Raw genomic sequence first — 14,226 nt, forward strand, 5'->3', positions numbered from 1 at the left:
CAAGTCAGATCCTGATAATGTAAGGGTCGTGATGTGAGAAACTCTGGGAAGAGCACTGCAAAGGTGTGAGGTCAAATGTATTCTCCCTCCCAGACCCTCTCCAGCTCCAGGTGATGGGGTTTTATGTGAGAGGCAGGTTGGAGAGGGGATCCTTCTGCCTGTTTGCACCATTCTCCCTTCTCCCATTTTTACTCACAGTCCCTAGATCACTAAGGACAAGGCTGGACCTGAGAGGGCCATCTCTCCCATCTTGAAGCTAATACAGCACAAGAAGGGTAAAGGCAAGCTCCTTTGGAAACACAGTCAGCCTCCCTCTACACGACTCCCCACTCCTGGGGGAAATGGCCTTAAAATGATATAAGGGGAGCCTGAGGGATGCCTGGGTGGCTCAGTGGTTGAGCCTTTGCCTTTGGCTCAGTGCATGATCCCAGAGTCCTGGGATCAAGTCCCACATTAGGCTCCCTGCATGAGCCGGTTTCTCCCTCTGCCTGTGTCTCTGCCTCTCTCTGTGTCTCTCATGAATAAATAAAATCTTTTTAAAAAGGGGGGGGGGAGAGCCTGATGTGTCTCCCCTCCTTCCCCACCAGCAGTGGTGAACAAAGGAAGCCCACCTTTTCTCCCTCAAGCAGCTTCCGCTATTCAGTGCCACCAATAGACAAGGGTGAAGTATGAATACAGATTACAGCAAAGACTTTCAAACGTTTCCACCACTGTCCACAGTGGGAGCCACTGAACTACCTCTTGCATCATTGTCATAAAAAATTTGCATACAGTTGAAGAAGTTTGGCAAAATAACACATTACTATAAACTATGTGCACTGATATTCTGTATTCCATTCACTCGCCTTTTTTTCAGTATAGTCTGTGATCCATTACATCAATTTCAAAACCCTCTAATGAGTTGCTAACCAAGTGTGAAAAACACCTGATTAAAACTAGTATCTCCCTAAGACCAGTATTTCCCTAAGAGTCTCTTGTATTTCACACATGTATAAATAATACCTATGCCTACCACCACTAGCAAACAAGGTGACCATAGGAGAAACATGGAGAGATATTTTTTCTAGTTCTTATTTAGTTCTTTATTAGTTTCTACAGTTTGCTTCCATTTTCCAAGTGATACTGATTTTTTAATTTATGGAAATGATCTTAAGGTTTCTTCCAAAATAAATGTGTTTAAGATTGATTTATAATGATACAGGAAATTTTTAGGTATGTCAAAAATCACAAATATGTTACTTGTGTTTAAAGTTTAGGAAATATTATCTTGCATCATTCCATAATGAAATAGCAAGAAACATACTTTCCCTAACATCAGATCTGCTTTTTCAGAGTGTTACTAATTATTCCCAGGAAATTTAGATTATATGACATTACATTATATTACATTTGGCATTTCCCTAGCAGCCCCTTAAAAACCAAGCCAGTGCTTTTTCCAAACACGCTTGTTGGGCAGTTTTGAGTTCGGCATCCATTTGCAAAGTGAACCCTGTGGATCTTGAAAAGCAGGAGTTCGCCTTTCCTTCTTTAGATCATCACGTGGTCTTTCTCTGTCAGGCGTTCAAGTTAATTATTTCCTGTTTCTCTGGGTCTGTTCCTTATCCTCCTTCCCAGGTCCATCTACCCTCCCCTCCACACATACAGTCTTGGTCTTCAGCAGGCAGCTCCCCAGTAAACCCATCTTTGTCTCTCTGCCTGCCCTAGAGAACCCTCCAATAAAAGCCTTGAAATTTACCAGAGGGTAGCCATCTCAGAGCAAAAGTGCATCATTACTGTAGAACCAGAAGTTACTCTTACTTTAGTTCTCTTTAGTAACATTCTTTGTAACTTACTGACCTTTTGTTCTTCTCCTCCTTGCCTGCTAAGGTAGGGTGTGAGCCAGCTTTGTCCACTTTGTTTTCTTTGTGACTGCTTGCAATCACTGGCATCAGTTGTCCAGTCACTTCTCCCAGGATTCCCATCACACTCCCAGCAAACTTGATCTGCTGTTCCTGTAACATTGTTTCGGCTGCTGCTCCATCCATTCCTGGCAAGGCCAGAGTCTGCATTCCTCCTTAGGGTCTTTAACAATTCAGGGTGCCAGACTGAGCTGAGATGCCACTCCATTCCTATGGTTTTTGCTTCCTCATCCCCACCTGTATTCCTAGGAATCTTCTCAAACTAGCCTTTTGTGGTCATCTGGCCTTAATTTCTCCAAATTCTTTATCCAATCCTGGCTGAAGTTTTGTCTTAAGTCTCTAATTCAGTTTTGTCTCCTTTATTCATCATCCTCTCTCCCCAGCCCCACTCCAGTTCTACTGTCCTCATGCCTTCCTCACATGCAAACACCTGATCTTTCCCTTGGTGTACCGCTCCTGGCTACCTATTTCTGGCCCACTATATGAACCCTACATGAACAATCTGTGCATCCAGCATATGTACACACTCAATGTGAGGAGAAGGAGCAAAATTACAAAATAGACTGCCCGATGTTATTGGGGGGAAAAAGAACCTGAAAGGCTCCCAGCAGTTCTACTTAGTATGTTGAACATATTTCACCCTGTGGCCAAATCTGTATCATTTTCAAACACAGCTTAAACAAAGAAGAGCCTTGATGCTTATTGAGGATTTAGATAACTACTTCCCTGTTAAGAAGAGATTTTTAAAATTGTGTTTTCATTATGACTCCATCTCCATTTATTGATCAAGGGATTTCTTGCCTCACTTAACTCCATAATCTGTTGCTCAGATTAAGAAAATGTGAAAACTATTGTTTGGTAGCATGAGTACAGACTTTAAAGTGATACCTTGGAGGTCAGATGATTCAAATACAATAATCCAAGAAAAGCAACTGATTGATCATGTAGTATATTGTTTTATTATGCATCGCTTTTTCTTATGGACCAAGCATGCAGTGAAATGTATCAGAGTAAATGTTTTGTAGATGTGCCATTATAGAAACAAGAATTTACTAGTGTAACAACACCCAACAGAAAGTGCTAATACAAGAGATAGGAAATAATACATGTAAAAAACCCCAAATAAACAAATGTGCAAATCATTATTCAACACATTTCAAGCATCTATTATATTCTTTGTTAGGTAAAGAATGATGCTAGGTACAATAACTTCTCACTTATTAACAGAAAAATGCCCCTTATTTATTTCCTTCCTTGCATTCCTGTTACATCGTATATAGCTGCGTATATGGTTTTTTTTTTTTTGATGTATGAGAGATCTGTATGTTCACTGTTTATCTTTTACCCTATACTTCACAACTTTGTGGGCCATTTTTATTCCTCATTAATTCTTCCTCCTAAGGGCTAAACAGAAAGGAAAAGAGGTGAACCTCAGGTCAGTCAGCCTTACTTAGCTACAGAGGCAGTCAAATCTCAGTACAATAAACTTTGAAGACCTAAATTCTTTTCTGTCATTTAATATTTTCTTCCACCCAGATGATTGAACAGGCCTGCCAATCAAAGCTTGGACATCTTGAAGATTGGTATTTTGGTTTGACATATATGTCATAACAGTGCATTACAACTATTAGTATATTACATATATTATATGTCTGTGTATATAAGATGTCAATATCTGATCTGTCTCTGGGAGATTTTTATTTTTTTATTTTTTTCTGGGAGATTTTTATAGTAAAGTATGTAAGAGTAGGTCTAAAGAGCAAAGGAGAAGGAACGCTAATTTGCTCAATACTTATTATACGACAGACTCCAAACTGTGACGTTTACACTGCTTATCCTATAGTTTACAATTTCCCAGAAAAGTAGAAAGCCATTTTATAGATGTAGAAACTGAGGCTCAGAAATATTCTGACCAGTCTCCATCTGTAAGAAAAACCCTGGCTGACAGCCTCCAACTCACAAGCCCGTTACAAAGGAGATTTGGAGATTGCTGGCAGCTTTCACTAATCTATGCTGTCCACACTTAACATGGGTAATTGAAAGCTGACCCTATGTTCCTTTCAAAAATCTCCAAGGAATCGGGTTGCAGACTTCATGGATAACTCATTTCAACAGCTGAGAAAATGCTTCTGTGGAAGAAAAACAGCCTCTATTTCAGTGGTTTTTTTCCCCCCTTAAGAGAAAAAGCACCCACCACAACACGTTAACAAGAACTCTCACAGAATGGACAAGACTTCAGATTGGGCTGTGCAGATTACCAAGGAAATGGTGACAGCATTAGGGCACTTTGGCCTAAGATGTTAAAGAGACGATGTAATGAGCAGCTGGGGATTTCTGAGGCACAATTGTATGACACAGGAAGCCCAACCGTTGGCCATCCTCACTGAGGGCAGCTGCCGGGCTCGGGTTTGCTAATGCAAACCTCGACCTTCGTCCTCGAACAGGCGGCTGTCGCCAGCTGCCGCAGCGCCCGCAGCGGCTCGCGCTGGTTCGCCCCCGCGTGCCCGCCGAGGCCGTCGCGGCCCGGATGCTACTGTGCGCTTCCCACCCCCCCACCCCCAGCCGCGCACGTGACGGGGGGGGCAGTTTTCCTACCCCCTCTCCTTCTCGAAGCCCCGCCTTCTCCCGAGAGGCTGCCGCTTTCTATTGCTCCACTACTGGAAAGACCGGCGCGGCAGCCAGTCAGAGTGCGACCCTTCAAGTAAGACCCGCCCCCTGTTGGTCCTCAGGTTCCTTCCCGCTCACACAGGAGTCACTTCCGAAGAGAGAGAACCGCCATGAAGAGAGAAGGGGGTGCCGCCCAACTCTGCTCCGACAGCCTCCCCGAGTCCCAGCAGCAAGACGGCAACCACGCACCCAACTTCTCCAGCCACAGCTCATGCCGCCGTCGCCAGCGGCGCCGACATGACAAGGCGCTGCATGCCCGCTAGGCCAGGTTTCCCCTCATCCCCAGCCCCGGGGTCGTCGCCCCCGCGCTGCCATCTGAGACCCGGTAGTACCGCCCCTGCTGCAGCGGGAAAGAGAACAAAGAGTCCTGGGGACAGGTACCGTGCAGAGGGTTGGAGAAGGGGCCGGGTCGCGGGGGCAAGGGTATGAGGGAGGACTGCGGACGCCCGCTCTTTCAGTTCCCGCCATCCTCCGCGAGCTCAGGCCTCGGCGTTCCGGGGCCTGGCAAACCCCTGCCCCGCCTCCGCGCGGGGGCTTCTGGGACTTCGAGTTTCTTTTTCTGTAGTTGGGACGCAGGTCTCGGTGTAGTGACCACAGCCTGGGTGGCTACGGAGAACCCGCCTTAGGTAGACCGTGATTTTTGTCCTTTCCGAGAGCTGGACCCGGGGCCCTAACTGCTAAGTGCATATTGAGGTGGTTTTTTTGTACGTTCAGTTCTGCTGATCGGAGTAGCATAATAGTGTAAAATCTTTTCTAAATTGTGGGTGGAATTATGTACGATGTGACGAGGGAGACCCTTCCATTAATTACTTTATAGTCCAGTATGCACGATAATTCATACTTAACATGCAGATTTGGAATGTGATATGTTTTTTCCTTCGGCAGCTTTCCGCCTCTCCAAGAGGCTAGATTTTTTTTGTGAAGATTTTGTGGGAGCTTTGTAACGAGATGGGGAGTTTTATCAAATGACATCCTCTGACAATAAAAGATGTTTAAATTCTCTACGCACTTGGTACTGTCTTTTTTATTTTAAGTTTTAAAAAGCTTGTAACTTAAGTGTCACAGTAAGTTTATCTTCTAATGTTGTGGTACAGGTCCACAATCCCTTATCTTAATTGTGGAAGCCAGGATGCTATGAAAATCAAAAGTTTTCAGTAAGTTTGGCACCACATCTTACTTGGCAGCCAAATCTGACTAGAAGTAATGGAAGACTATATATGGGCTTTATCACACTGAGTGTATTTGTAAGCTTTGCTGGAGAAATATTGGTGTATGCTTCGGGGTGCAGTGTCAGACCCCACTGGGGGCTTTATGTAATGCATCCGAGTTGCCCCCCCTTTCTAAAATCCAGTAAATTCAAATTCAAAAACATATTTTATCCCAAATTTTCAGGTAAGGGCTTGTGAGCTGTTATAATTTTAAAGAGCTAGTTATAAATAACTAATGGACAATTCTATGCATATGAAATTAGAGAACTGTTCCTACTTGAAAGTTATATTCATGGTTATTTTACAGGTTTCTTGTATGTTTTACCCAAAACCATTTTCCCTCTGTTGTATTACTCGAAAAGGAGCCTGGGATCTAAAATTTTAAGATATAATATACTTTCTTTTAGTGATTACTGTAAAAGCATATTTAGTGTTGTTTTGAATTAGCCACTTCTTAATCCGTTTCCATCTCTTTCCTCAACCAGTAATGGAAGGCATCGTCCTTTACCAGTTTGCAGAACCTCTAGCATTTCTTCCTTTATTCTCCTGTGGCATTGATTTTTTATATTTTATAAAAACAAATGCATAGATTCTTCCTTAGTCTGTCATTGATACTCGTTTCATAACCAGTTAGCTTTTCTACCAACATCTCACAAACATTGTGGACTCTTAGTAAACCATTAAAGATGGGTGTTGCTCTTCTTATGTGACCTGTGAACATACAAAGGACTGGGATTGTTCAAGTTTTGTCTGAGCATTCCAACCTCACTGTGGATAATTGTTTAGGGAAACTGATAGTGTACTGCTTCTCTTTAAGTAAAATGAATATGTTTTATCAGAATTTTGCCAGGAAGTTAATTTTTTGCTCTACATATGATGACATTCCTCCTTATGCAGCTGACAAATAATTCTAAATACATCAATCCGAATACAAATTCTGGTAATATGGTTCACTTTTGTGTTACTGTAAGGTACAGATATCCTTAAAAATTAAAACAGTTGGTTTTTGTAATTGTTCACTTTCTTCCTTTTCTCTTGTTTTGTGTTTTCCCTAGGCAATATGTTATTTTTGCAAATATCTTAAGAATTTTTATATAAAAGTTAAGATTTTGAAACACTAGTTGTGAAGACTCATTCTAATTTCTGTTGTTTAACTTAGATTAACATCATACTGTAGTGTACAAAGAAGATAATACAGGCTTGGCACTTGATCCTTTCTGCCTTTTGGCCAGCATGCACTTCAATTCAGCTGCCTCCCTAGATAGGCCCAATCACTGATATTGCCATTCTGTCATCTGCTCTTGTTATGAATCTGTTTAGGTTTTACTCAGTTTTTATAATCTCTGTTTATTCATTCAGCAAACATCTATTGAGCATTATTTTGTATCAGTCATTGGAGATACCAAGCAATAGGATCAGATCCCCTCATGATTTTCAGTCGTAGGAAGTATACTGTCAATTCCCTGGATCCATATTCCAATGTTAATCATTGTAGTACTATAGGTTATCTAAGTCTCAGTTGTGCTTTTATAAATTTGCTTCTACAGGAAATGGTAAATTATATTTTCAGTTTTTTATAATCAACTTAGGAAAGCATTATTGCCACTGTCAGAACTTGATTAAATCCAATCTATATTCTATAAATCTACTATTATTCTCACCTTAATCTGAATTATTGAGGTTTTAATGTTTGCTTGTGTGATACCATATTAGTTATGCTTTTATTTTCAGGAAGCAGTCAATTATAGATTTCTTCAAACCAGCTTCAAAGCAAGGTATGTATACCACTAATGCATTTTTTTGCAGGATCTTTTCAAGAGGGAGATGGATTCAATTTTCAAATTTCTCTAAGCTCTTACTTAATTAAGCATAATGTTCAAGTTGAAAATATAATAAAGATGCAGGGTTTTTTTCAAAGATAAATTCTAACCATGAAGCTTTTTGCTGTTATTATATTTAAAATATGTCAGTCAACAATGTTCATAAGGCATACTATTTTGATTCTCTTGATACAGTAACATAAATAGAGCCATGGTGAGCTTACAAGAAATAGCAAAAGGGAGTTTATGAAAGTAAGGTTATTAAATAGATTGTGTCTGAATTCCCCCCCATAAAATGTGTATCATCATTTAAATATGAATTTGAAAATTTTTGTGATAGCTTAGTATTTTAAATACTATTAATTTAAAAGTATATACAAAATGTAATAGTTTGTTATTTTTAATAACATGCAATTTGTGTTTTAATTGGCTATTTAGACAGACATATGTTGGATTCTCCACAAAAATCAGACATCAAATATGGAGGAAGTGGATTGTCCATCACTGGGACAGAGCAGTTTGAAAGGAAACTATCCTCACCAAAAAAGTCTAAACCCAAAAGGGTGCCATCAGAAAAGGGCACTATTTTAGAGGCTTTTATGAAAGGTGTTAAAGAGCACCATAAAGATGGTGGTATACATGAATCACGTCAGCCTTGTGTGTCAATAGCCACCAAATATCCTAAGGCGGTTACAGAAGTCTATGTTCCTCCATATTGCTTATCAAAGGAGATGAAGGCACTGAAGAAAAAACATCGATCTCCAGAGAGAAGAAAGTCGCTGTTCATTCATGAAAATAGCAGGGAGAAGAATGATAGAGATCGGGACAAGACCAGTGCAGATTCCAAAAAGCAGGCCACAGTGACAGAAGCTGACATCTTCAAGAACAGCTCTAGAAGTCTTAGCAGCAGGAGCAGCTTATCCAGGCACCACCCAGGAGAAAGTCCACTGGGCGCTAAATTCCGGTTGTCATTAGCTTCTTACTGCAGAGAAAGAGAACTAAAGAAGTTGAGAAGGGAACAAATGGAACAGAGAATCAACTCAGAAAATTCTTTCTCAGAAGCAAGCAATCTTTCCTTAAAATCCTCTAGTATAGAAAGAAAATGTAAACCAAGGCAGGAACAAAGTAAACAGAATGACGTCACAGCTGGAAAAAGTAATCTTTCAAACCTGGTATGTGTAATAATTACTGAATTAGCTTCGCTATTGCTTTATTATATTTAGAATGCTAAATTTAGAAATAATTGTTGACATCATACTAGTATCTCTTGTTAAGCAAATGCTGATATACAGTTTTTTTAAAACCTAAACTCCATTAGGTTTCCTCCAGCTGTCCATAGGACTCAGTAGTGTTTCTTGCCCTTTTTTCAGACCATGAACAAAGATCTTTCTTAAGAAAGAAAACATTCTTTTTTTAGGCAAGTTTATAGTCATTTTTAAATTAGGCTGTGCGAAGGAATGGAAAATCTAAAACAGTAGGAAATGGTTTAGAACAGAAATTTCCGAAATGTGGTCCTTGGATTAACAACATCAGCATCACCTGGGAACTTAGAAATGCAAATTCTTAGGCCCCACCTCAGACTCACTGAACCAGAAATTGGAGCCAAGAGTCCAGCAGTCTGCAGTTACCAAGCCTTCCAGATGATTCTGATGTACTTTAAAGTTTTGAGAATCACTGGTCCTAAATACCTGAGAATGGGTGGTAGACAACTTATATGGTAATACTTAGAAAGCTATCCCTTGAGAAAAGATTAAAGCTAGATTATCATAAAAGCTGACCCTCTCCCCTAGAAAGACAAGTACCTTTGTTTCAAAGAACTTCTCTACATACAGTGTTTCCTGGAAGATCGGATATCAAGAAAGGCCTATGTTGATAAGATACTAAGAGATTTTAAAATCAGACCAAAAGAAAATCAAACCATGACATTTTAGGAGTAAATGGAGAGTGTTGCCTTGTATGTTGCTGGAAAACATACTTGTAAACTCTAGGGTTTGTTTGCAAGGAGTTTTGGTGTCTTCCAACAGTGAGATTTGTTAACCATAAAGGTTAGTAACATCTGGTCCTTTCTTAGAAGATTTCAGTGTTTGGTTGAGCATCAATCAGTACTTGAACTGCAGTATTGAAGAGTCCATTGTGTCCTTTTTTTTTTTTTTTAAGGATTTTATTTATTTGAAAAAGCACACACATGCAGAGGAAGGGGGATAAGCAGACTCCCCGCTCAGTGGGGAGTCTTTCACCTGCTCAGTCCTAGGACCCTGAGAACATGCTCTGAGCCAAAGTCAGAGACTTAACTGACTGAGCCACCCAGGCACCCCTGTGTTATGTCCATTTAGTTGACAAATATTAGGGTTATTATAACTTTATCAAAATCATGGTATAGTGTTCTAATACAATCTTGAGTTAATATAAATCTGTAAATTTGCATTTGAAAACTGTATTTTTATACATCCTTACGTTTTTATAATATAAATGCTCTTTTTATAAAACTTAAGAGTTTAAAATATTTTACTACAGAAGTTTGAACTTACCTCCAAATATAAGTGCTTGCTTTATTTGGTCTAGAATCTGTTTAAAGTTATGAAGAAAAGTTCACATTCTTTACTGGCCCCCATTCCTAATTAATTTTTTCTCATTTTGCTGATAGGAAAATGGACATTTCTCAAGGAAAAGGTCCTCTTCTGATTCATGGGAACCTGCTTCAGGTAGAATCAAAATTAATTTATCAATTTTTAAATAAAATTGTATCAGTGGCACCTTTTTAAAACAAATTTGTTTAAATATGCAGTTTCCTTCCTAGAGGGAAATCGAATGTCTCAGATTTAGTTAAGAGTTTGGTAAAATTGGGGCAGCCTGGATGACTCAGCAGTTTAGCGCTGCCTTCAGCCCAGGGTGTGATCCTGGAGACACAGAATCGAATCCCACGTCAGGCTCCCTGCATGGAGCCTGCTTCTCCCTCTGCCTTTGCCTGTGCCTCTCTCTCTCTGTGTGTCTCATGAATTTAAAAAAAAAAAAAAAAAAAGTTTGGTAAAATTAAATTCAAAAAGTATAGTCCTTGAATTAGTATGTGTAACCTGTGGTTTGCCTTGACTTTTTTTTGCTTTTCCTAGCAACATGTTTCTCATTTTGGTATTCAGTGTACTACTACTGAATCTTAGCTATAGTAAGAAGCATAGTCTTAATATTATTGAAATTGTGGACTATCTGAGATTTTGGTATTTAGATGGTTTGTATAAGGTTGAAACTGTTCTCATGCTCCAAAACAGTGTTTCCTAATATTTCATATACAAAGAAAACTTTTTTTTTAAAGATTTTATTTATTCATTAACGAGAGACACACACAGAGAGAGGCAGAGATACACAGGCAGAGGGAGAATCAGGCTCCATGCAGGAAGCCTGATGTGGGACTCGATCCTGGGACTCCCTGGGCCGAAGGCAGGCACTAAACCATCGAGCCACCCAGGTGTCCCAAAAATAACTTTTTAATACCAAATTTCAAGTACACTTATATTTAGTTTGTACTTTTTGTATCTGTCGGTTAAGGAAATATATAATAAATACTACCATTAATTCAGTAATTCTTAAGATATCTTTATCTTTTTTTAACTAGGAAATAGAACAGTGTAAAAGTCAAACATTGCAGAAATTTATAACACAGGAAATGAAAGGCTCCCAGAAATAACAACTGTTAATAGTCTGATACATCAGATTTTTTTTTTGCCATGATTGCAAACATTGCAAAATGGATTTTACAAATTTCCATATTCAGTAAGATAGAGTGGACATAATGGTAATAGCCAGCATTTATTGAACACTTATTGTGTGTCATGCCGTGTTCTCTGTGCTTTAATTCATTTGACTTTCATCCTTAAAAGATGGTTACTTTTAAAGATGAGGAAACAGGTACAAAGAGACAGATGTGACTCCTTGTTCCTCAGATTTCATGTAAAACTATATATTCCAGAGGTGTGTTGCATTTTGAGCAGGCAATCTCAAGTGTTATAATCAATGTTCAGCCAAGGCTGAAACCATAGTTTACCATCGTAGAAAGAGCTTTAGGATACAGGAATAAATTTGAAGTTTTATGTAGTTTTTTAAATTTTTATTTAATTTTTATAGTGTCATTGATTTTTAGTGATCAAATTTCATTGAATTTTGACATTTGAAGTACAAAAACAAAAAATTCTCAGGCATGAGATTGTCCCTGTACTCACTTTATTACACATTTGTAATAAATGATCACTTTCCAGTGAGGTGAATGGAAAAACAAAATATTTTTAGGCTTGCTCTGCCAGTATAAAGGGCTGCTGGTGGTAGTTTTGCCACCAAGCTTTTCAGCTTTTTTTTAGTAATGATTAAAATAAAAATTCTCTTCAGTTCATAGGTTTGCTGATTTCATCAGTGGTGAATGAAGTAGTTTCATTTCTACAGTTCCACATATTGCAGTTTTTGAACAGTGCTTGAAAAAGATGTTTTCTGCATATTTTCACAAGCAGATTTAAGAAGTTACCTTCACTTACGTTTTTATTTCTAATATTTTTCAGGCTTCATAATTCTTTTTTAATTATCATACTGTGCTTTCTAATAAATACACATATATACTGCATTTCACTGTCAACAGAATATAAAGGACATAAGAGGCTGTTTCACTCTAGATAACCTGAAGAATACTTATCTTTATCTGATAGTAAATCTTAATAATTCAAATATACCGTCTTGTTCAAATTACTGCTATTATATTTCTCAGTTGTGATGATGATACACATAATCACACATTTATTAATCACACACAAATTGAGGATTTCAGAAATGTTGGTAAAGGCATTTAGCTGTTTAGTCTTCCAGAATCCTGTCCTTGGGCTTCATTCTGAGGTCTGAATTAATTCATCCTTTGTTTATTCTATAATTTATTAGTAACCAATCCCCTATTAATGAATATTTGAACTTTTACTTTTTTTCTATTTACAAACTCAATCCCTGTCTTCTCTGTTTTATATATGAATAGAAACTTGAAATGTTCTTAGACAGTCTACAGTTTGTACAAGTGATGCAAAAGGAATCATGTAGTTAGCCCGCTGCCCTAGAGAGCTTGCAAAAAAGAGGAGCTTACCTAAGTACCAGTTCAACTTCCTTCAATTCTAGATGTCAAAACCTCTTAATAAGCTGATTTTTCCTAAACTTTGCCCATAAACAGTTTTTCTCTCCTCCTGGTCAGGTCTTCAATTCCTGAAAAATCAGGAATTTCTCATTTCTTCTTCTTTTTTTTTTTTTTTTTTAAAGATTTTATGTATTTATTCATGAGAGACACACAGAGAGGCAGAGACATAGGCAGAGGGAGAAGCAGGCTCCATGCAAGGAGCCTGACGTGGGACTTGATCCCGGGACTCTGGGATCACGCCCTAAGCCAAAGGCAGAGCTCAACTGCTGAGCCACCCAGGCATCCCTTCTCATTTCTATCTGTATATAAATTGACTTCTTTAGGAACTGGAACAGAACTCAAACTGGCAGCTTTGTAGCTGCCTTTTTTTGTAACCCCAAACTTATTCAGTGTAAGTCCATTTGATTTCTCATCCTATACTACTGTCCTTTTTTTACAAGACATTTAACCCCAGTAAACTAAGTGGGCATGGAATGATTTCTTTAGGTAATAGGAGATATCTGTAGAAAAATGGAGATAGAGGTATTTGGTTATTGATTGATTTTTTTTCTTTTTTTTTTTTTTTTAAGATTTTATTTATTTATTCATGAGAGACACAGAGAGAGAGGCAGAGACACAGGCAGAGGGAGAAGCAGACTCCATACAGGGAGCCTGACATGGGACTCGTGGGACTCGATCCTGGGTCTCCAGGATCAGGCCCTGGGCTCAAGGCGGCGTTAAACTGCTAAGCCACCCAGACTGCCCATTAATTGATTTTTTTTCTGTTTATAAAGTTTTTCAGATTATGTACTGATCAGGCTATCCAAAAAGTTGCTTAACTCTTGAGTTCCTTTGTTATTGTTTTAATCAAACTGTTGGGGATTTGAGGACATCTGCCCATATGCAGAGAGAAATTTGATTTGGGGAATATTGATTACAGAAATAGTAATCTTCAATGAATAATGGGTTTTAATTAATGATACACCACATTTTTATTTTATTTTATTTTATTTTTAAGATTTTATTTATTTATTCATGAGATTGAGAGGGAGAAGCAGGCTCCATGCAGGGAGCCTGATGTGGGACTCGATCCCAGGACTCCAGGATCATGCCCTGGGCTGAAGGCAGATGCTAAACCACCGAGCCACCTAGGAATCCCTACACCACATTTTTAAACACCATAAGAAATTTTAAAAATCTGGTTAATGCAAATATACGTGGTTTATTAAAGTTCTCCTGGATGGAGCACCTAAACCTAGGTGGCTTAAAACAACAGAAATTTATTTTCTCATGGTTCTAGAAGGTAGAAATCCAAAATTAAGACTATCATCAGGGCCTTGCTCTAACAATTCTAGGAAAGAATACTTCCTTGCCTCTCCTAGGTTCTGGTGTTTGCCTACAGTTCTTGGCATTCCTTAACTTGTAGATGCATCACTCCTATCACATGGCATCTTTTCCCGGTGTGTTTTCTTTTCTTTTCTTTTTCTTTTTTCCCTAAG

General features: G+C 38.8%; 1 protein-coding gene across 6 annotated transcripts in view; it reads left to right on the forward strand.

Annotated features, from left to right (window-relative positions):
• Positions 1–4,671: 4,671 nt before the first annotated feature.
• SLF2 (SMC5-SMC6 complex localization factor 2) overlaps positions 4,672–14,226 on the forward strand; it is a 57,863-nt gene continuing 48,308 nt past the window's right edge. For 5 of the 6 annotated variants that reach the window (XR_008661235.1, XM_055300622.1, XM_055300624.1 and 2 more), the window contains exons 1-4: positions 4,672–4,942; positions 7,505–7,548; positions 8,032–8,765; positions 10,238–10,295. Coding sequence is in view for 5 of the 6 variants with exons in the window: in XM_055300622.1 (XP_055156597.1) it covers positions 4,803–4,942; positions 7,505–7,548; positions 8,032–8,765; positions 10,238–10,295 (976 nt within the window). In the remaining variant the exon portion in view is untranslated. Of the gene's footprint in view, positions 5,568–7,504; positions 7,549–8,031; positions 8,766–10,237; positions 10,296–14,226 lie in introns of those variants that run through there. The other variant, XM_055300627.1, reaches the window with a different exon arrangement.

This window comes from Nyctereutes procyonoides, unplaced genomic scaffold (genome assembly GCF_905146905.1).
Source record: "Nyctereutes procyonoides isolate TBG_1078 unplaced genomic scaffold, NYPRO_anot_genome, whole genome shotgun sequence".
Taxonomy (NCBI): domain Eukaryota; kingdom Metazoa; phylum Chordata; class Mammalia; order Carnivora; family Canidae; genus Nyctereutes; species Nyctereutes procyonoides.